The 24420-nt window shown below is 40.8% G+C and overlaps 2 protein-coding genes and 1 long non-coding RNA gene across 3 annotated transcripts; 2 read left to right on the top strand and 1 right to left on the bottom strand.

Annotated features, from left to right (window-relative positions):
• Positions 1–2697: 2697 nt before the first annotated feature.
• LOC114554730 (uncharacterized) lies at positions 2698–7014 on the bottom strand. Its single transcript, XR_003692454.1, has 4 exons — positions 6908–7014; positions 4167–4329; positions 3769–3890; positions 2698–3402 (listed from the first exon to the last, which is right to left on the bottom strand). It is a non-coding gene; the product is annotated as an uncharacterized LOC114554730 (long non-coding RNA).
• A 5016-nt stretch (positions 7015–12030) lies between these two features.
• LOC114553759 (ornithine decarboxylase-like) lies at positions 12031–16557 on the top strand (the record flags this gene model as incomplete). The annotated part of the gene is made up of 8 exons (XM_028575098.1): positions 12031–12040; positions 12259–12386; positions 12497–12670; positions 12781–12953; positions 13049–13265; positions 15073–15156; positions 15961–16123; positions 16436–16557. Coding segments are annotated over exons 1-8 (1071 nt in total), but the record flags the coding sequence as incomplete, so codon positions are not given.
• Positions 16558–16571: 14 nt separating this feature from the next.
• Positions 16572–17604, top strand: LOC114553760 (ornithine decarboxylase 1-like; the record flags this gene model as incomplete). The annotated part of the gene is made up of 2 exons (XM_028575099.1): positions 16572–16631; positions 17179–17604. Coding segments are annotated over 2 exons (315 nt in total), but the record flags the coding sequence as incomplete, so codon positions are not given.
• Positions 17605–24420: the final 6816 nt, after the last annotated feature.

Below are 24420 nucleotides of genomic sequence, written 5' to 3' on the forward strand. Positions count from 1 at the left end.
TTTATTGTAAGTTTTTGTCAATACATTCTATTTTTTTTCTGCATTTGGGTCCAAGCCTTGTTTGTCTCTCGGCACCTCGAGATTTGTTTCCAGGTATGGATCATGCAATGTATATTATTATTATTATTATTATTATTATTATTATTATTATTATTATTATTATTATTATTATTATACAGGGACTTATTAACTGCGGCCGGAGCTAGTAGGACCGCGGCCATAGAATATGGGTGGCAGTCCTCCCGCTCCAGCATTAGCCAATCAGACATTGGTATTGATGTGTCTAACGAAAAGGTAAACATCTTAATCGCTAAGGCCCAGTAATATAGCAAAGTCTGGGAGTGCTAATCCCCCCTTTGGCTTTGGCCTACAAAGATGTTTTTTGCCTATTCTGTGAACCTTGTGTCCCCACAGAAAATGAACTATTAGAGAATCTAGGTGTTTAAAAAAGGATTTCTTTTTTTTTTAATCAGGATGTTTTGAAATAGATATAACAATTGCAGGAGGAAAATCATCTTTATAGCATTAATTCTCCCAATTAAAGAAATTGGGAGCATGTACCAGAATGATATTCTAGTCTGTAATCGCTCTATTAGAGGGGGGAAGTTTGCCTGGAATAGAGATGAGTACTGCTTTGTCACTTCTATCCCCCAATAGGTAAATTTGTCTGAAGAGACTGTGAATGGAAAATTATCTAGGTGTGCTAAGTCACTCATATGGACCGGCATTAAAACACTTTTAGTCTAATTGATCCGATAACCCGAAAAGATCCCAAACAGGTTGATTTTGTCGAGAAGATTTGGGATAGTAATTTGAGGCTGCGTTATATATATATATATATATATATATATATATATATATATATATAAAAAAAAAAGATGTCATCTGCATATAATATCTTATTTGTGTCTTTGGTGGAGTATCCATAAATCTGGGGTTCTATTCTGATACATTGGGCTAAAGGCTCGATAGCCAGCGCAAAAATTAAAGGGGATAGTGGACACCCCTGCCTTGTCCTTCTATGTAAGCTAAATGGGGAGGACGTTGTCCGGTTTGTTAAGATTTGAGCCGTGGGATTCTTGGTCAAATGCCTTCCCGGCGTCAAGTGCAAGTACGACAAGATCAGTAGCTGGACCTCTCTTTGTATACATAATATTGAATGGACGTCTAAGATTCAAAGTAGCACTCCTATTTGGTATGAAACCTGTCTGGTCCATATGAACAAGCTTTCCCAATAGAGGATTCAGCCTGTTGGCCAGTATCTTAGCAAATAATTTCCCATCGACATTAAGGAGGGAGATAGGACGATAAGCGCCTACCTCCTATGAGTCCTACCCTTCTTTGTGAATTAATGTGATCACAGCCTCAGTTAAGGTGGGGGGTACCCTTTAATTACCCTGTATCTGGGCATGTTGACAGGGTTGATATTTACCCTGTGAAGATATGGCTCATAGTTGGAGTGAGCAGGGTCATGGACAATGCAACTCAGGGAGCCAAACACTCCTTCGTTAAGGTAGTACATCATCATTCTGCCAGGGCTGTTTTCCTCACCGTCTTGAAGAAATACATGCAAAATAATGAAAGTTACTAAAATGGCAACTATGCAGTATTTTTGCAAAATTTTTTGAAATTATTGGAAACTTATACAAAGCAATACAAATGATGTTTTTATTATCTATGTCAACCAATTGCATCTTGGGTTCTGCACAAAGTGAGTTACTACAATGCTGCAAGTCAGGATTGTGCTCACTCAGAGGCTGAATGACTCTCTACTGAAGAGGATTCTTGATTATAAAAATACATGCAAATATAATACCGGATACACAACATATATGGCTTCAAAAGACAAATCTATACATTACCGCTTTGTTCATCCACATCATCACTGACTACTCTTTTGGCAATGACGTTCGCTGCCAGTGTGAAGGCTGATTCCACGTAGTACCGCCTCGGCTCTGCAATAATCTGCACCCCACTGTCAGGCGGGAAGAATTCATCCAATGCTCCATTAATCACTTCTGAAAACTAGGAGGGAAAACCACAATGGGCATATTCAAAAGGGTTTACACCTATACCTTGACATTTTGTGTAAAAGTACAGTAGACTTGAATAAAAGTACAAGTGCTCTATCAAAAAAGTGACTTGAGTAGAAGTTGAAGTGCTCTTTTAAGCGCCACACTTAAGTGGAAGTACTAAAATATTCAAGATTTTTGTTTTAAGTATTGCAAGTAGTTTATTTTAAAATGTACTACTCAAGTACTGAAAGTAAAACTACAAGTATTGTGTTATGTAGTTATTAAAGAAAGCAGTCAAAAGTTTGAATATATGATATTGTTTATATTATTTGAAATGTTTAGCCTAAAGTAGGCCTGCACCATATTGGAAAAAACTTACATTGTGATTTTTTTTTTTTCCCACGATATGAAAAAAGATGACTACTGGGGTGATTTTGTAGGGGAGTGCACCTACATAGAAAATCAAAATGAAAAAGGACCTTTTCTAATGTGAACCATTCTTTGTTGAACTTTAATGCTTTACAAACACCAAAGCAATAAGCGCTGTGACTACTCTTCTGAAGTGATTTTGGAGAGGGACATTAGGTAGTTAAATACGCTGGTTGACTGACATGACACCATTGTAGCCTATTCATATAATACTATCAATCCAGGCTAAAGTGAATGATAATAATGCATGCATATTGCTTACTCTAAAGTTTAGGTTGCAACATTGATCGTGATTGGTGGTTGGCTGTGCATGTAATGCAGTAGTAGCAACAAACTGTGTATCCAAGAACACTTCAATCAGTCTAGATTACCTTATATCAGACCCAGACTGCTGTTGTAGATTGGTGTTACGTTTCCAGCGTCACGGCTCCGAACCGTAACATTTGTTGGGACAGACGCCTTGTTTCTTTAGGCTAACTATGTTAGCTTTAGCTTGGCTGGTAGCAGCTTTCAGCTTTCTACAAGTGTATGCACTATACAGCATTTACCCTATTATACTTTATCGACAGGAATTGATGGGTCAAACAGCCAGCCACAAATAGTCTATAAACAAAGCATCAGGCTGTCTTTGAGATTTCACATGAACAACGGTTAAAGTAACTCAGGCTACCGAAGAATACCATCATTCATCCGTTCAATTAGGCCTAAGCGATGCAACCCAAGCTTCCATCCTTAACCGTTTTGCCAGCAGCGTGTTGGCATTTGAAACGAGTGCTGTGTGTCCACAGTGTTTGCAGACTGTAGTTAAAGTATCGCCTGAGGCCTTTTGGAGGAGCAACACTTAGGTTTTAGCTCCTGATCTCCCTGCAGGGAAACGGTCTAACATGTTCCTTTGGAGCTTCAACTTTACTCTGCAAACAAAAGTGCATTGGGAGTTGCACCTGGAATTGCCTCCAGCCTGAAAAATAAACAAGAAGAACTTTGCTATTAAAATGTGAAAAGGTGAAGTGAAAAACATGCAGCTGTTACTTGCATCAGTAACAATATTGAATGGACGTCTAAGATTCAAAGTAGCACTCTTATTTGGTATGAAACCTGTCTGGTCCATATGAACAAGCTTTCCCAATAGAGGATTCAGCCTGTTGGCCAGTATCTTAGCAAATAATTTCCCATCGACATTAAGGAGGGAGATAGGAGGTAGGCGCTTATCGTCCTATGAGTCCTTCCCTTCTTTGTGAATTAATGTGATCACAGCCTCAGTTAGGGTGGGGGGTACCCTGTAATTACCCTGTATCTGGGGCATGTTGACAGGGTTGATATTTACCCTGTGAAGATATGGCTCATAGTTGGAGTGAGCAGGGTCATGGACAATGCAACTCAGGGAGCCAAACACTCCTTCATTAAGGTAGTACGTCATCATTCTGCCAGGGCTGTTTTCCTCACCGTCTGGAAGAAATACATGCAAAATAATGAAAGTTACTAAAATGGCAACTATGCAGTATTTTTGCAAAATTTCTGAAATCATTGGAAACTTATACAAAACAATACAAATTAGTTTTTTTTTTTTATCCATGTCAACCAATTACATCTTGGGTTCTGCAGAAAGCGAGTTACTACAACACTGCAAGTCAGGATTGTGTTCACTCAGAGGCTGAATGACTCTCTACTGAACATACACAATACACAACATATATGGCTTCAAAAGACAAACCTATACATTACCACTTTGTTCATCCACATCATCACTGACTATTCTTTTGGCAATGACGTTTGCTGCCAGTGTGAAGGCTGATTCCACGTAGTACCGGCCTGGCTCTGCAATAATCTGCACCCCACTGTCAGGCGGGAAGAATTCATCCAATGCTCCATTAATCACTTCTGAAAACTAGGAAGGAAAAACACAATGGGTTGATAGCATATTACACAGGGTTTACACCTACACCATAATATTTCAGACATTTTGCAAACTCTTTAAAAGGTGCCCTAAGTGATGTTGGGTGACGTCTTGTTGATGTTTGAATTATTGTCAAACAAAACGGAGACTAGCTCGCCCCTCCCTCCTCCTCGTCCCATCCCCTCCCCCTCCCTTCCGTGCACTAACCTCCCCAACCCGCACCCCCAAATCCTTCTTGTTGGTTATTGGCTGTAACACTGTTTGTTATGTTTGGTTGTGCAGGCTGTTCCAATCAACCATTACACAGTGGATGACAAAATACAAAATACAGCATTCAGTGTGAATCAGTGCACCATTGCTTGTCATTGTAGCCTATTACTGGACGTAGCTTTCATGCCAGAGACATTTGTTGTCAAATTTAACTTCTTGCAAAGAATTGGATCCAGAATCCGAAATGCTTTGATCCAAATTTTATTAATTCCATTGATTCTTATTTTCAAACTGTGGCTGACAACTGAAATACTGTAAATATTACACAAAATACATGTAAACCAAAATAAAATCTATTACAGTAAAGTAAACATCTATTACTGTAGAGTATAAGAAATAGCCACTATTGATATTCAGTCTCTTCTGTCTTGACGATGGGGCCACATGGCCTCATCCAAATCCCATTTGATATCCTCTCTTGCAGTGCACCGAGGGAAAAATCTTCTTGCATGCCTTATCCAACCATGACATTTCTCTGCACCTATTTCTTGGGCAGTCAGCAAGGGCATCTGCTTATAGGGACGCTGATCATAAACCTTCCAACTCCAAGCACTGAAGAACTCCTCTATGGGATTCAAAAATGGGCTATATGCTGGAAGAAACTGCATCATCATCCGAGGGTGTACTGCAAACCACTCATTGACAAGACGAGACTGGTGTAACTGCAACTGCAATCACTGCTGCCCTGAATTCACGCTGCCTTATAGCATTGTTTGCCACAACCATGTTGTCACACAACCAGGCTGCCTCCTGCTCAGCACAAAAAATTCTCCCTCTACCACCAGAGAATGGTAGCCTTTGGATTCTATAAAGAATACATGTAATGGGAATGAGGGAACAATTACATAAAGTATATCAATAAAGATATTTCTGTATATACACTGTACAGCAACATTACCTGTTTTCCTATTGAAAAATTCTGACAGTGGATGAGACAGTGTTTCTGTTCAGAACAGGTTGGACTCTTTGTCCAGCTTCTCTAAGTGAAAGGCCATGATTGATAACGTGATCAATAACTGTTGCCCGAATTTCATCAGAAACCTGAACCCTTCCAACTATACCTCCACCTCGCACTTGGACTCCTCTGTTGGATTCTCGTAGGGTACAGATTTGATCATTGGCAAATTATCAAAGAGGTTTTATCAATATTAATAAAGTTATGAATATGGTTATTAATAACTTTATCAAATCGACAAACAATCAAAAACGGGGCACCACCCTGCAAGTCAGGGACCAATAATCAAACTGTGGAACAGTCTCATTCTGTGGTAATCCTTTAAAAAGGAATTAAAGGAAGGGGTGAATCCAAGCACGGACCTGATTGACCAGCAATTATTACAACAAGTACACAAATAATCACAAGCAACTGCTAATTAAGCATAATAAGATTTATTAACGTCACAATTATCGGTAGCTAATCAATAATCCTTCAATAATAAACTCATATACCTCTTTACAATATCACAACCAAAACAAAGCAAAAACAAAGCAGCATGTGTCATGGACACGTCTGTGGGTGTGTGTGTGTGTGTGTGTGAGAGAGGAGGGGCATGTTGACATGTATTTCTAACACAAAGCTACCCAAAATGGCTACTCCTGTGAGCTGCACAAACTATTAGGCCTCAAGAGGGCGGGAGTGGTGCTGCGTGCATGGGGAGGGGCTGAAGAAGCCGGGGGTTGCTCGGCAACGCGCACGCTTAGTCGGTATGGTAGCTAGTTCCTGTGTTAGCTCTGTCCGAACGTAAGCAGATCCCACGTGTGAAGCTAGCCTGCAGCGTTAGCTCGGGAGCTACGCGGCTAGCCTGTGTCGTGTGTGTGTGTGTGTGTGTGTTTGTGTATGTTAGTAAGAGGAGAAAGAGAAGAAGAATAAAGAAAAAAGGCACTCTGATCTTTAGTTATCGATAATGACCCAGTTCCCCTCAGCCACTCAGGTCTGGGCTAACGTGTGGTTTAGGACAGACTGAGACTTCGTTTTGCTGAGGAGAACGTCACTATAACTAATTCAGTGACTAACAGCTGATTTTTGCGATTCTATCGCAGACAGTAACTAAACTCCTGAAAGGAGTGATTTAAGCAGGTAGCGATTACAGTTATACCAAGCTACTTAACACAACATAAATCAACGAGTATAGTGATCAATTTATACATTCACAGCACAGATTAATAATCACATATGGACCAGTACATGATTAAATCAGATCACATTAATGGCAACCATGGTAGCGAACCCTTTGCACATTAATAACAAAACAAAACGCACTAGTTCTAATATCTGCCCAGAACTGTGTAAGCCTCTTACTGTGTGCGTTGTTTGTCAGTTAAAACTCTTGCCAGAGTTTAACGACCCGTTTCGTCCCGAAGCAGAGGGGACAAGACGTAATCCAGGTCGACCAAACAAGAAACAGAACGCCGTCCTTTTCTTGAATCCAGGCTGATTAAACCCGCTGCAGATGAGGGAATACTTCGGCCAGTATTTCCTCGGATCCCCTTTATATCAGACCGATATAAAGTTGTCCCAGCTCAAATCTCGACCAGCGAGGTGATGCTGGCTAACTAGCCCGGACCAGTGCCTCCTTTCAGCAACCGGGGGTTACCGTGAAAAGCAAAGAAACACAAACGCGGACAGCTTTTATCCTTCCTCCACCTCCTAGTGGCGGGGTGGTGCATTCAAGGACCCGACGACCAATGGGAAAACTGCAACCTGGCCACAGGTGTGAAGCAGTTCTTTGTCTCACCACCAGTCTGCCTTGCCGTCCTCGTGTTTGAATGCACTTTCTCCATCTTGTGAAGTGGCGGCTTGTAGGAGTTTGGTGAAACTGGCTTTGGGATTCACATGTAGGCCAAGATCCTTTGTCTTGCCTCCCCTGTGTCTCACCAGTCAACTCAATCCGAGCCAAGTCACTGTTTAACCAGCTTCTTGGTCCCCAACACCTCTTCCTCGGATAATAATAATAATGATAATTTATAAAAAATCTTAAAATGAAGAAAACAATTAAGAAAATACTAATTTTTCCAAATTGAAGGTGGAAACTGAAGAAAAAATATGACCGATTCTGCTGAGTCTTTCTGACTCCAATTGGTCACTTTGCAAGCTCCCCTTTTTGACGTTTGGTGTTTGTTGACTGGTTGACCAGGAAATCAGATTAGTTGAGTTTAAGTTATAATAAATCTTTAATAAAAATGATATTGCAAGTGATATAATCATATGTATATGGTTCAGAATTCCTTTAAGACTATCTCACCTTACCACCAACACAGTCTCTCCGGATCTGACCCTGGACCTCTCTCTGCCCTACTCTTTTATCCGTCTTCAGGTTCCTCCTTCCACCACGCTGTCTGTCGCCACAAATCAGTGGGACATAGCTTGGACGTTCTGTCTTCCAAGAAGATAGCGAAGTGCGTCCAAGCACTGGAATCGCTCTCGTTCCCTCCCCCTCTCTTGACCCAAAGATTTGTCTGTTACTTTAAGATATTTCATTAGGTGCATTCTGTTCCATTCTGTTTTTCATCTTACCTGTAGTGCTATTTATTTATAAAATTGTTTTGGGGCTTTTTTTTTAATAGGACAGCATAATGGTAGAGAGAGGGGGATGAAGAGCAGCAAACGGCCACAGGTTGGAATCGAACCCGGGCCACTGTAGTAAGGACTGAGCCTTATTGCATGGGGCACACACTCAACCAGGTGAGATACCAGGGCGCCCAGTGCTATTTAAAATGAAAACACTGCCCTATTTTTCCCTTCTATCCCTCCTCCAGGATGCAGGGGATATGTGGGGGGTCAGAGGTTGGCTGAGACGATGGCAGGCTCAACAAGGTCTGTGTGTCCCAGAGCAAGGTCACTAACGTTAGCAGACAGTAAAAAACAAGAAACCTTGGACATCCAGGATGTTGTGTGTGCATGTTAATAGTCAGTGAAAAGTTCTCCATGGCTAATTGCAGCCCTACGCTATAGATAAACTCCAACAAATCATGGCAGACAAATAATGTATACTGGAGAAAGATCTCTCTACTTTGGTATCTGGTTTGTTAAGGGACTGTTCGTTATTTATTTCAGGGGCCACCGGAGGAGTTTTGGGACTTTTAGTCAAAATGGACACAACCCTCCCATCGGCAGTAGTAATTTTTCTATGACCCTCCCAAACAATTTGGAAAAAGGCATGACCTTCCCCTAATAATTTATTGATACCTTCTGCACTGGTTTGCGCTTGGCAAATATATACAGATTACCATTTTTTTTTTACAGCAATGACATATGTAACTAAACCTCTGCGTTCTCATCTGACACATCCCACTCCTCTGTTATGGTGTGGGGGCCATTTCAGTAGATTTACTCATTAATGTTGTTGTGGAAACACAATAAGCATGGAAACTAAATGCACACTTCCTATATTACTGCATTACTTTACATTATTAAATACTAAGTTACTCCTCTAGTAAACTAGTATTCACATTAAATAAAACAATAAAACATTGAGACCATTCAGCAAAGCACACTGGGTAACATTCAACACACAAACTGGTTGCTATGGACTTGTCACTAGGCTTCCTCCACTTCGCCATTTAAACAAAGTGGAATAAACGTCAGTCAAAATCTACACACAACCCGCAATCTAGTAACCTGACATCAAATGTGGCATTTAGGAAACCTTTATTGCAACGTTGGCACGGTAAGATGTCCAGACTAGCAACAGTCATTTTCGTTTTTTGCGTCCTGCTGCTCGCATCGTCAGCCAGGTAAGCAGTATATGAAATCAGATGTATTACCTACCGCCATTTAGTTGTTTTGTGTTATTTAGCTAAGATACTTATAAAATATCTGGTCATGCCAGGCGTAATTATTCCACTAATTTTTTAAACAATGCAATTACCCGTTTCAGCCACCAGGGGGGCAGTGCTCCTTGCCCCACAGCAACTCACGGGTCAGACCCATCTGGTAGCAAAGGAGGGCTACATGGAAAAATATGCACCAAATAAGCCACTTTGAAATTTTGCTGTTTCTATGAATACAAAAGTTGGGTAACCCCCGCCCCCTCTGGACTAAAAAATGTTGGGTGACCCCCCTCAACAAAGTGTGGGCTGTTTGGGCTGCAGTTGGGTTGTTGGGCAGTAACAAGTTGCTGATTGTTCTGAGGGTTGTTGTGTTGCTGAGCTGTATTTGCTGGTGATTTTATGTTATCCTCTATACACGGCTAGTAAATTGCTGCTGTTGTGTTCCAGTTAAGGCTGTTTTATGCTTCTGCGTCAACTCCACGTCGCTCCTACGGCGTTGTGACCCTTTCAGAGTTCTGTGTTGGGGTTGCTTTGCATCGCAGTGCACTTCACTGCCATAACGCTAGGGGGCGATAAGTCTGAGATTATTTGCGAGGTGTCTGCCAGCCAGTTTATGTTATGTTTAGGGTTGGGTACCGAACCCGGTACTTTTACCGGTACCGACAGAATCACATCAGTACTACCGAGTATTGGTTCACAAGAAATCAAATGGTGCCAAATTTCGGTACCTGAGAGCGCGTAAGCACGAGTTTATCTGTCCTTTCTGCATGTTGACAGTGAGCAGAGGTCCGACACACACACACATACGAGCGTGCAGAGCTGCAGACGGAGTAAAATACGTCGGCTCTGCAGTTTTGTTGAAGTCAGAGAGTCACAGCGATGCCGATAAAGTGGTTTCAAGTGTGGTTACGTTTTTTAAAAACTTCACGCAGATAGTGTTTGCTGCAATATGATATTAATGGTGAGGCGAAAGCGGTCACGGTGCTGTTGACATTACAGTTCCTGTGAGACGAGCAGGCACAACGGTGGTTTCTATGCCCTGGGGACTGACTGACAGGCCGAGGTTTGAAGGCAAGGCAACTTATTTCTACGGCACCTTTCAGCAACAAGGCAATTCAAAGTGCTTTACATAAAACATTTACGAGCAATTAAAAATGGTCATGATGAAAATAAACCAGGCTAAAAAAGAATAATATACAAATACAAGAATACAAGTTTAATAATTATTCAATCTAATAGGTTGTAGGGACGGGTTTGGGAGGAGAGAGGAAGGGGTTTTATTTTTATTTAATTTCTGTCAGTGTAAAATATTCTGAATAAATAAAAGAATGTTCTAAGTAAATAGGTTTGGAATTATTTTTACAAATGAAATATATTTTTTTGTAATAGACCTACAGACTACCGAAAAAATTACCGTCGGGTACTGGAACCTAATTTGAGGTACCGATACTGGTTTTGGTTCAGATTCAAAAGGTACCCAACCCTAGTTATGTTAGCAAGCAAACTTTAGCACAACTGCCCACAAAGTACTGCTTGCTGGCGAAGTGCTACATTTTTGGAGGGGTCTGCGTGGGTATGCCGTTGATTCGACGCAGAAGCATAAAACAGCATTTAGGCTTTAAAGTGAACTCCCTTGGTTCGGAGGGGGGGGTAGTGAACATTGCTAAAGCAGTTGACTTGGTGTCATATCCGTAGGTACAGAGGGACCTTCTGGGTGCTACATTTGGTTGAGCATGCATGTGTAATTTCAGTTCAGTGTACTTTGGGTAGCTGTATTTCTGAAAGGGCGAAGGTTAACATTTTGTGTAGCTGCAGATTGCTTGGTTGGACACCGGTACTTATTGTGTTAAGAATTAAGAGTATTTTAGGTGCAAACTGTTAAAGCTCTTGACGTTCCCAAGTTGTTTTCTTTGGCAGATCCTCCTGTTCTTCCTATTTTACAGGTTGGAGTGGAGGTTTCTAAAGTTCAATGACATCTTCAGAGAGCAAATGTTGCCAACATTTTAAAATCTATGTTGGCTAAGTACTATACTATAGTAATTTTTTTTAGGCACCGACCGAATTGCCTCTAAAGTATTGAGTATCAAATAATGCCTCGTCATTCAATACCCAATTTAAAGACCTAAGAAGTAAATCTCATCAGCGCCAGTGAGCCAATAAGCGTGCAGCATGCTTCTACCAAGATCTAATATCAATCAAAGTCATGGTACTGGACTCGGTACCGACATTTTTTTAACAATACCCAGCCCTAGTTGCAACATGTAGTGTCTTCCACTTTACTTACCCATCTCTGGTGTCTTTATGTTATCTTTATGTTTCCCCAATAACCACTTGCATGCTGCAATAACCACAATAAACAGCTTTTCCTCCTCTGGCAGACTGACCTGTGTGTCTTGGTGAAATGATTAAGAATATGGGACGGAAATGTTTTTTCAAAGTTAATATATTCTTTGTTGGTGTTGATATAGTGGGCGGGGTAAAGCCAGGACTGACCGAATATAATCAGCTAGTTCTCATGGATGTTAGTTGGACGTGTGTGTCAGTACCTACTGTCAAACTTACGTCCATATTCTGTTTCATATGACTGCTGCGATAACTCTTACAGTATTTTGAGATTTTCAGGGTTGCGAGTCTTGCAACTAATCGAGGAACATGGATAATGGTAAGATGAAAAAACTGGGTTTAGTGTGATGTAATTTGTGAGTCAAATATGCCTATGGGCCTACAGTTTGGGGTTTTCACTACTATTAGCATGGCATAATGTAGACAAATGGCTATTAAGAGAGAAGGACAAGGTTGATTTTTTTTATTGTGATCCAGCCTTTTACAATACTTATTAATTGTATGCGTTTGTCTTTTGCTGCTTGTCATGCCTTGCAGGAACAGTAGATACAAAGGAATCAGTCACGCATGTTTTGTCCCCTGAGAATTGTGACATTGACATTTTAGAGAATGGAAGGACCGTCAAAGATGTCATAGACAATGAAATAAAAGAGCTTGGATCTATGGTGAGTATGAGAGACATTATGTCACTTTTTCGAACTATGAATCTCTGTGTAATTGTGTGAAAATATTGCAAGATAGATTTCAAAATGAAATGTTAACTTTGCTCTACTAGGACAATGAAGAGCCATTCTACGTGGCAAATCTAGATAGCGTGTATAAGAGACACCTCAGATGGCTTACTAACTTGCCTCGAGTCAAGCCTTTCTATGCAGTGAAGTGCAACAACACAGCAGCAGTTTTCAGGATGATGAGTGCTCTGGACACAGGTTTCGACTGTGCCAGCAAGGTACTGATGAACTATTTCAAAGATAATCTAGCTCTCCGTTTTCTTTGTTATTGAGAAAGGTTGTTTCCTTCTCAGCTGGCTCATTTGAAACATGTTTTGGTCAAACACAGGGTGAGATCCAGATGGCATTGTCCCTCGGAGTGACACCTGATAATATCATTTACGCACATACAACCAAACCACTGTCACACATCAAATATGCCTGTGCTCATGGAGTAGATATGATGACTTTTGATAGTGAGGATGAACTCCTTAAAGTGTCTCGTTGTCACGCCAAAGCCAAGTAAGTGAACAACTAATGATACTTTTGCTTCTACGTTGAGTGTAAATTCTTGTTAAAGCATTGATTAAGATAAAGTCTTTTAAATCACTTTCCAGACTGGTACTCCGCATCACAGTGGATGACTCCAAGTCGCTAATAAAACTCAGTTCAAAGTTCGGAGCCAGACTGGTGTCAGTCGGTAAGCTGCTGGAACGTGCTGGAGAGCTGGGCTTAGACGTCATAGGGGTCAGCTTTCACGTAGGCAGCGGTTGCACTGAAGGTTCAACATTCAAACAGGCCATTGCAGATGCCAGACATGTCTTTGACATAGCGGTAAGTCATCGTTATAGCAATATAACTATTTAATTTAAAAAATTTTGTCAGTTAATGTATCTGTTTATGATTTGCAGTTGTGTTGCAAACCAGTAAGTAAGTAAAATGTATAGAGTGCTTATTACAGATAAAAATCACAGTGCTTTGCATAAAAACATACAAGATACAGTACATAATACATATTAAAAACGCAATACACTATTATAATTAATAGTAATGAATAAAAAAATAAAGTGGAGATAGGTAAACCGAATTCCTGTCTTAAAAGGTAGGTTTCTATCTGATTTTAAAAGAGTCCACAGAAATAGCAGATCGTAAAGGTGGAGCTTCCAAAGTCTCGGTGCTACAGACTCAAAAGATCGATCACCACGGTCTTAAAGGGTAATTTCATTTTTTTCCACCTGGACCCCATTTCCCCATGCATTTGTGTCTAATAGACTGAAATTGGCCCAGTATTGAGCAAGATCGCAGTGACGGGCTTGCGCGAACCAAGCTGCAAGGGAACCTAATTGCAGCTGGGGGCAATTGTGCACCCTTGATTTTTTTTGCCAATGGCAGGCTGAGATTGTAATTAAAAGTGTCTGAAAACAACATCTATGGTGACTTTTTGTCCGAAGACAGCGGTGTGGAGTGTGGAAAGCGAGTTGGGTTTAAGGCGTTCCGGTAGTTCTTGTTTTGGAGTAGGCTACAGAAGTTGGGTGGGGTGGCTTGTGGCTCGGAGGTAAAGTGGTTGCCCCACAACCACAAGGTTGGAGGATCAATCCCAAAATTATAGGTGTATGTTATTATCTAAAAGATTTTCAATGCCATGGCTCAATATTTAAATGATTTTGACGCTGTGGATAAGGTCATTATAATTGGATGGCTGCCTGTATTCACCTCCTGCTTAAGCAGCTGGGAGGTGGAGAATGACTCCAATACAGTGTGACTGGACTATCAGTATTGAGCTGTAAGAAATTTTCTACCAACCAGTCCCTAATAGTGTTGAGACAGAGCAGCTGATAAATAGAGCTGCATATCATCGGCAAAAAACTGGTGTGCAATATTATATCCGTTTATGATTAGTCCCAATGGCAGCAAATATAAAGCAAATTGCATGGGCCCCAGAACTGAGCACTAGGAAAACTACAAGACAGTGAATCAGACACAATGACTCCAATAGAGACCGAGAAGCTTCTGTCAGTGAGATATGATGAAAACCAGTCTAAAGCCATGTCTGATATGCCCACCCAATCATGTAACCTCCTAATCAGGATATGATGGTCTACTGTGTCAAATACCAGCTCAGGTCAAGAAGTACCAACACAGAACAATCACCCTCATCGGAGGGCATTCAAATATCATTTGAAACCCTTAGTGTGTTGTAGCTATTGTATTTGTGTTGTTGATTTTGCATTCATGTTGAGGCTTTTGTATTTGTGTTGAGGCTTTTGTATTTGTGTTGTGACGTTTTTATTTGTGTTGTAACGTTTGCACTCATGTTGCAATACATTAAACATCTACAGGAGTAAAATTAATGCACATTACAGTAATAATATGAATCTTGAAACATCATGAATAACAGTGAAACAGTGTCAGGGAAAATGATACTGCAAAACTGCAAATTGTACTGCAAAGTTTAAGTAAATGTTTCTTCTAATACTTTTACTTGAGTAAGATTTTGAAAGCAGAACTTTACTTCTAGTGAACTTTTTTCACAGTGTGGTATTAGCACTTTAATAAAAAAAGATGTTCTTCTTCCAACACTGGCTGCTGCTAACAGTTTCACATTTTGATTGTTGATATGACTGATTGATATCTTTTTCAGAATTTGCTGGGAGTCCAGATGAGACTCTTGGATATTGGTGGAGGATTTTCTGCGATCGGGGACTTTCAAGAGAAATTTGAAGAGGTAAAATGGAAAAAATATACAATGCTAGTGCTTGTTCATGGTCTACAACTCAATTATTCAGGTCAAACAAACAACAAAAAAAGTAAAGAAAAAGACATGTACAGAATGACGCAGAACTACTTACTACATATAAAAACAATCCTTTTCCTGTTTTCCCGTAAGGACTATGTAGAAGACTATCAATGGATGTAAAAACAAAAATGTTTTTAAATAATGTTTTTGGTATTGTAGGCCTTTATTTTTGATAGGACAGATGAAGACATGAAAGGGGAGAGAGAAGGAGAATGACATGCAGCAAAGGGACACAGGTTGGAGACAAACCCACGGCCACTGCATCTGTATATAGGCTCTACCAGGAGAGCTACCCAGGCGCCCTATCAATAGATTTTTAAATGCTGAACACACTGTAAAAAACATCTCCTCACTATCGTCTAGCTGCCGGTCCCCTAGGCACACACTGTAAAAAAAACATGGTCTCTGTAGACAGCCCAGGCTCCACAAACGGCAACAAAAACAAACTGTGCCAACCTGCACCACCAAACATAACAAACAGTCTTCCAGCCAATAACCAACAAGAAGGATGTGGGGTGCGGGTTGGGGGTTTAGTGCGCGGAAGGGAGAGGGAGGGGATGGTATGAGGAGGAGGGAGGGGCGAGCTAGCCTCCATTTTATTTGACAATAATTCAAACGTCAACAAGAAGTGACGTCACTTAGGGCACCTTTAAAGAGTTTGCAAAATGTCTGAAATGTCAAGGTATAGGTGTAAACCCTTTTGAATATGCCCATTGTGTTTTTCCCTCCTAGTTTTCAGAAGTGATTAATGGAGCATTGGATGAATTCTTCCCGCCTGACAGTGGGGTGCAGATTATTGCAGAGCCGGGCCGGTACTACGTGGAATCAGCCTTCACACTGGCAGCAAACGTCATTGGCAAAAGAATAGTCAGTGATGATGTGGATGAACATAGCGGTAATGTAAAGATTTGTCTTTTGAAGCCATATATGTTCGGTATTATATTTGCATGTGTTTTTATTTTTTATAACGTCATCAAGAATCCTCTTCAGTAGAGAGCCATTCAGCCTCTGAGTGAGCACAATCCTGACTTGCAGTATTGTAGTAACTCACTTTGTGCAGAACCCAAGATGCAATTGGTTGACATAGATAATAAAAACATAATTTGTATTGCTTTGTATAAGTTTTCTATAATTTCAACATTTTTGCAAAAATGCTGCATAGTTGCCATTTTAGTAACTTTCATTATTTTGCATGTATTTCTTCCAGACGGAGAGGAAAACAGCCCTGGCAGAATGATGATGTACTACCTTAATGATGGAGTCTTTGGCTCCCTGAGTTGCATTGTCCATGACCCTGCTCACTCCAACTATGAGCCATATCTTCACAGGGTAAATATCAACCCTGTCACCACATAAGAAAGCCAAAATTGGACGATTCTGCAAAACCCCAGATTACATCCAAGGTATGGTGAGACAACAAACATTGTTATGATTACAGAAAGATCGTGGTTGTGGTTTAGAGAAAAGCAAAAATTAAATGTAAGTGACAGAACACAGCCAGCCTGCGACCTCCACAAGCTTACTGTCCACCTAAAGAGGACACTCCTAAATTAGCACTTAACTTTGGCTTTGGAATTGTTGCATAATGGAAGTAATTGCTTGGGATACTACACACAAAACAGTGATGGGTTGTTTCTGTAAACACACGGTTGGGTTGCTCATGTTGGGTCAAAAAGGTTCTGAGGGGTTCATTTGCAGCTGAATAGCTGGTTGGGTTACTTTGACTTTTACGGTTGGGTTAAGAGGCTCTAAATGAATGACCCAACTTGGTATCATCTTTACGCACAGTTACTGAGAGTTGTTATAATAATATATAATAAAATATAATAGTCACTTACCATCTGGCCTGATGGTAAAATGCCATGTCAGACATGAGCTAGGAATAGATTGTGGTAGAATATGATAACTAGTGATGTTCATTGTATATGTTAATGTTTGTGCTCTACACAGGTTGTTGAGAGCAGCGAGCGGAGATACCGGTCTGTTATCTGGGGTCCAACCTGCGACAGCTTTGACAAAGTACTTGACAACTACTGGATTCCTGAGTTGCGTGTGGGGGACTGGCTTCTCCTCGACAACATGGGTGCTTACTCTGTCAGTTTGGCGTCTGACTTCAATGGCTTTGAAAGAGCGCACATTTACCCTGTTGTGACAGCTGAGACCTGGCACTCCTTAAACCTTTCTCACACCTTCAACTACCGTTAATGATCTGGTAACACTTCTGTTGGACAACAGCGCAATAATTGTCCTCTTATGGATATTTTGTAACGTAAATTAATATCTCTGCACCCGCAATCCACCATAGGATACTTTTCTTCCAGTTAAAAATGACATTTGTGAATTTTTGTTATATAATCATCCACTGTAGGGTTTCTGTCTGAGAGCATTAGATTACTTAATAACTAGATTTTATATTTAAGTGTTTAACCAGTATGATTTTTTGTGAGGGTGTGATGTGAACATTAGGGATATCCCAACAAGTTTATTTGGCCCAGATCCAGATCTGAAGCCAATCATTTTGTGTATCTGCCGATACGGAGTCTGATTCAATACTTTTGATTCAGTTTTTTTGGAGGTTTTTATACAATTATGTAGCTTCTCAGTAGTGTTCCTTATGTAATCAAATCTAAACATTCACATTTTGGTCAAAGTAAGTATCTTTTAGCATCAAAATGCTGTTCCCAAATGTTTCCCTGGTCGGCAAGGCAAATTAATAAAGTTTCTGACATTCCTTAGAGCTTGACCATTTGTTTTTCCCGTATGCACCTTCATGTCACTATTAAGTAAATCCACACACACACACACACACACACACACACACACACACACACACACACGCACACACACAATACAGCAGCGTCGTACACACAGTGTAAACACAAGTTCTACTGTTAATTAAAAGTCTCTTTTAAACTGTGCTCTTATGGTGGAAATGTTATTTCAACAAAAGCATGACAACACATACAATAAATACAATAAATTATTTGATTTCCAAAAATAAATTGTCATTTTTACAGTAGGATTTAAAAATAAAATGACATGCTTTATTGGCATTTCTTTAATCCAATCACAATCGTCTTGGGTGGTGCTAAGCACCGGGAAAAGCTGCAGTGCCGCTGCAAAATAGTCTCGGGAAGGAACTTGTTTTGGTGGAACATGTGTACGTTCAAAAGTAGTTTTAGTCGTGCAACAGAAAACTCAGATTGGACAGATAGTCTAGCTAGCTGTCTGGATTTACCCTGCAGAGATCTGAGGAGCAGTTAACCATAGTCCTCAGAAATCCACCAGAGTTTAAAACGCCAACACAAAGGAAGCCCAAGGCAACAGACATCCGGCCCTAAATGAGTGAAATCCGATGGAATTTCTGTCGGCAACGGAGCAATCCCTGAAGTGGAACTTTGAGGAGCTCCTGAGAGCAGCTGTGGATCATCCAGCAGAGGGTGCTGCTGGACTCTTTCCACAGCAGCCCTGTAGTTCTGCAGGAATGAGACATCTTCAGCTCTCAGCTCCTCCTCTGTGGCTCGGACTGTGTCTGAAAGAGCTGCTATCTCCTCGAGCCTCGATCTTCTCCTTCATCATCTGACTCTTCTGCTCCTCTTCCTCTCTCAAAGCAGAGATCCTGGCCTCCTCTTCCTCTTCTAGAAACTGTCAAAGCTCCTTAAATTGCTCCAACTTCCTCTCTCTGTGTCAGGCCTGGACCTTAAACCTCTGAGGTCAGAGGGTGTTTTCAGACACAGATGATTATGATGTTGTTGTGAATTTGACCAAATCTAAGTACCATGACTTTTTTGTATTGAGCACAAGCTCAGCTAACATAGTCAGAAACAAGTAGAGGCTGCAATCACTTTTTTTGGCAAGTAGAAAGCTACATGATACTGGATTTACTGGTCATTACAGGCATTTCAAAATGTAAAAAGGACTGGGTGAAGATAATGCTCATGAATGAAATCACTGGCAGCACATCACCCCAACTCTCATCCACCTTCACTGGCTCCCAATTAAGTCTTGTATCAAATATAAAATCCTCCTTCTCACCTACAAATCCTTCCATGCCCCTGGCCCCTCACTACCTCTCTGACCTCCTCCATCCATACACCCCACCCTGAAACCTGGGTCCCTCAGACACTGGCCTGCTCTCCTTTCCCCACACCAGACTCTGTACCTTCGGAGACAGATCCTATAGTGTTGCAGCCCAATCCCTCTGGAACACCCTCCCTGCAGATGTCTGCAATGCAACATCCCTGGACAAATTTTAAAAAAACTCCTGAAAGACCACCTGTTCACCACAGCCTACAATCTCCCTTAGCTTAGCCACAGTCATTCTGTGAAGTGTCCTTGGGTTTCATGAAAGGCAAGTTCAAAACTACATGTTACTACATATTTCAACTGGTAAAAATGACTGGATTTTGGTACACACAGTTCAAGTAAAATAATGTAGAGTCATAAGGATAATTGCATGAGAGATACTTTCTTTATTTTATATATAACCCAGTTGTAAATTGTGTTAATTATAGGCTACAGTCCGTTTTCCAAATATAGCCTCAACGAGGATATTAGACATAGGTGTACCAAACATATTCCATCAGAAACAATCGGCACTTGCCTATAATCAGATAAATATCAGGCCTGGTTAAAGTTAAATGATATCTTTAGAGAGCAAATGTTGGCAACATTTTAAAGTCTATGTTGGCTAATGTAGTGTTCCTCTGGTCTATACACACCACAACCCAATAACCTTTTTTGAACTCCATTGGTTGATGCGATGATTGTTTTTGCCCATATAAGCACTTGGTTCTTAAATATTGCACTATACCAATGTGTAATCTCTCTAGTCTAGTTCTATCTGTCTAGTCACTCTTAAATGCTTCTCATGCGCTGGAGTTGCAGCATGCTTCTACCAAGATCTAACAACATTTGTGATTAGCTGTCTAACGTTACACGCATGTGTGAGCGTTATTGCGCGAGCAGCGACACAGTCTCTGCACGTCTCCTATCGGTATTTGTTTGTTTGTTTTAATGTGTATTTTTATACGCCGTAATACCATGCATTAATTAAGCCATAAACCAATAAAGTTTTGGCCCTCACCATGATGCCGAACCAAGTAACTTTCCTGCTGATGCTGATCAGTTTGTTGGCCGACCTCATCCAACATGCCGCTGGCCACAACATTAAGACACACACTGGCCAGACGGCTCGGATCACCTACACCCGGGACTTTCTGTTAAATATCGGACTCCCTTCAACCCGTCCTTGCTTCAAAGACGCGTCGCTGTTACCACCCGAATGTGTCAGAGGCAATAATGCCAAAACAAGGAAACGTGGGAGGAAAGGAGGAATCCGGGAGCGGATTAAAAGGCAACCCTATAGACAATCTCTTCCATCTGTCATGCTCGGTAATGTCCAAAGCCTACGGAATGAAGTGGATGAGTTGCAGGCCTGCACTCAGTACCTCTCGGACCACCGGCAATCTTGTCTTATCTGCCTGACAGAGAGTTGGCTTACGGGAGCAGATCCTGATTCTGCAGCCGACCTGGAGGGTTTCATGCTGGTGAGGATGGACCGCAACAAAAACTCCGGAAAAAGCAAGGGTGGAGGTGTGTGTGTATACATTAATAATAAGTACTGTTACCCTGCTCACATTACAATGAAACACCAAGTATGCACAAAGGACATTGAATTACTAGCACTCAGCTTAAGGCCCTATCATCTGCCTAGAGAAATACACCAAATTAGACTTTTTGTTGTGTATATCACACCCTCTGCCGATACACAAGCTGCTGCTTCTACGCTCCATGAACTTGTAACTCAGGCGGAGTCAGAGGCTCCAGATTCTGCTAACTTTGTGATGGGAGACTTCAATTTATGTAGCCTAAAGGAGCACCTACCCACATACCAGCAATATGTCACCAGTCCCACCCGTGACACAGCCCGCCTCGACCAGTGCTATGGAAATATCCATCTACTAGCCTTCTACTCTAAAGCACTGCCCGGTTTAAGGAACTCGGATCACAACATGATCAAACTGATGCCTGCTTATGTGTCCAGGCTGCGGCGTGAGAAAGTCAGAAAGGTATCGGTTAAGAGCTGGACTGCTGCCGCATCCGAGGCACTGCGAGATTGTCTAGAGCGCACGGACTGGGATGTAGTGACCGACGGGACTGAAAACGTCAACGCTTGCTATCTCAGGGTGGATAACATTCTGCGAGGACACAATCATTCCCAAAAAGACTGATAAGATGTTTCCCAACAACAAGCCCTGGGTAACCCCAGAACTAAAACAACTTCTTAACCAAAAAAAGCGAATGTTCAAATAGAGGAAATAGAGAAGAGAAAACTGTGCAGTAAAACATAAAAAGTATGATCAGGGACTGTAAAGCGGCATATCAACGTAAATTATAGAACTTTTTTAGAAATGATGCTAGGAGAGCATGGCAGGGGGTTCAGGCAATCACATGATACAAGCCTAAGAAACATCTCATGGCAGTGGAAAACGAACATGAAATGGTCAATAATGTGAATGAGTTTTATTGTAGATTTGAAATTCATGATTTTACAGCTGAACAGGAATTGATTTATGAAGATTTCAGTAGTATGAAGTGTGGGGACATTGTCATTTCTATAGACGATGTTAAGTCTTACTTTAGACATGTGAATCCCTGTAAAGCTGGTGGGCCTGATGGTATTAGCAGCAGGACATTAATGGTGTGTGCAGATCACTTGGCACAGCCCTTTCAAAGGCTGTTCCAGCTGTCAATAGACACTGGTGTAGTTCCTTGTCTATGGAAAAAAAATCTCTGATCGTGCCGGGACCCAAAAACAATAAACCTAGGGAACTTAATGACCTGCGCCCTGTTGCCCTAACATCTACAGCAATAAAATGTTTTGAAAAAATAATTCTGAAACAGCTTTTATGTGAGGTCAAACCATCCTTAGACCCAAACAATTTGCATATCGTGCAGAGAGAGGGGTTGAAGATGCACTGCTGACCTTGACAAACAACATATATCAGCACCTTAAACAGGCAAAGAGTCTTGTCAAGATTGTGTGAATAGACTTCAGCAGTGCCTTCAACACAATCCAACCCCACCTGATGGCAAAAAAATTGGTACACCTCGGGGTTAACCCAGGATAAGTTTTGTGGATTTTTGACTTTCTGACAAACCGCAGTCAACAAGTCAAATTCAACTCATGTGTCTCATTGTTAAAAGCCATAAACACAGGGGCACCACAAGGGTGCATTCTGTCCCCTATTCTATACACTTTATACACCAATAACTGCCAAGCAACCTCCTCAGACCACACTTATTTTAAATACGCTGATGATACAGCATTACTGGGTTTTGTAAAGTCTAATACTGCATCCCTAGAGGGTTTTGAGACGGAGGTGCAGGGTTTTATTAAATGGTGTACAGATAATTTCCTTGCGAAGAAAACAAAGGAGATGACCATAGATTTTAATAAAAAGGGAATTATAGTTCCACCCTCAAATATCAATGGTGTAGTGGTAGAGCAGGTCACAACATACACATATTTAGGTGTTGAAATAGACGATAAACTGACATTTAATGAAGGTGCACAAAATAAGTCCAAAAAGTTGCAGAAGAAGATGTTTTTTCTAAGGAAATCAATCATTTTAGAATAGACAGCTGTATTCTTCAGATGTTTTACAAAGCTCTCTTGCAGAGTGTCTTATCATTTGGCCTTATTTGTGCCTTTGGTAACGTAATGTATATCAAGGACCAGAAGAAAGTGCAACAAATAGTCAAAACAGCCAGTAAGATCATACGAGTTGATCAGGTATCTGTAGCTCAATTGTACAATGACCTTAGTTTAAAAAAGACCAAACTAATTCTAAATGATGCAACCCACCCTCTTCATCAGAATTTCATAGCAGCAACAGGTCCAGTGGCAGACTCCTGCAAAGGAAAATTAGGACTACAAGGTACAGCAAGTCTTTTGTGCCTACAGCAGACTGCACATAGACTTAAAAACTCTTAGGCATTTTAAACGAGCATACTGTACATATATCAGCACTCAACTATTTACTTATGCATACATGCTTGTCATGTTTCTTCAATGTTCTTACTGCTTTGTCTGTCTTGTCCTTGTTTTTCTCTCTTTTAATGTTTTGTATTTATGTTTTTAATGTTATGCATTAGGCTGTATAACAATGGAGCGTGTAATGGTGACCAGATGAATTTCCTACTTGGGATGATAAGGTTTACCTTGACCTTGACCTTGACGTCATAGAGACACGCAGGAAAAACTCTACATTACACACAGAGATGGGACTCACGTAGTAGGAGCTTAAAAACACATAAAAAGATTTGTGCCGTAATGTGTAATGTAATTTGTTTTCGGTTTCATAAAACAGGTATCGAAAAAAGGATGGTTTAGGAACCGGTATCGAAGTCACAGTATTGGTACTGACATTTTTTGAACGATACCCAGCACTACTGTAGTTGCAACATTTAGTGTCTTTCACTTTACTTACCAATCTCTGGTGTCTTTATGGAGTCCTCATCTGACATCTCTTTCTGTACTGAGGGTGCTGTGGGGTCTCACACAGTCAACAAGTAAATAACTAGTTTCAGTTTCATAAATAGGCTTTTAAGTAAGTAAAGAGTGAACCAGCATGCCAAGAAAACCACCACGGAATTCTAAAAAATATAAGAATAAATATAAAGATATGTACAGTGTTTTAAAACAAAGAGGATTGAGTGTGCAATGTTCACGGTATAAAGAATTATTTTTATTTAGTGCTAATCCTTTAACTGCCACGCCCCCCTGACTATGACAGGTCAGGCTGATGTCATTGTTTCCCCAATAACCACTTGCATTCATGACCCGGCTCTGACTAGGAAGTCAGGGGACTCTCCACCTGACTATATGACGAAAATCCACAAAGAAAAGAGACTATGATCCTGATGCTATGCGCACGACATATATGTGATTTAAGAAATAATTATGGTTTTATTAAGGATAATAATCACGTGAAATAGTAATGTGTGTATACTGATTTAAAGAATGACTACTGTTAGATTTAGGCTCCATGTATTAGTAAATATAGAGAAATGGTTGAGTTGAGAGGGCCAGGGTAGGATGCATTTGGGAAAGTGTTTTGACGCAGTGAGGCCAATGTTGAAACAGTGGGGCCATGTGGTAAAAATCAGATTATGAAGTACTAAGCT

Source organism: Perca flavescens, chromosome 4, assembly GCF_004354835.1.
Source record: "Perca flavescens isolate YP-PL-M2 chromosome 4, PFLA_1.0, whole genome shotgun sequence".
Classification (NCBI taxonomy): Eukaryota; Metazoa; Chordata; class Actinopteri; order Perciformes; family Percidae; genus Perca; species Perca flavescens.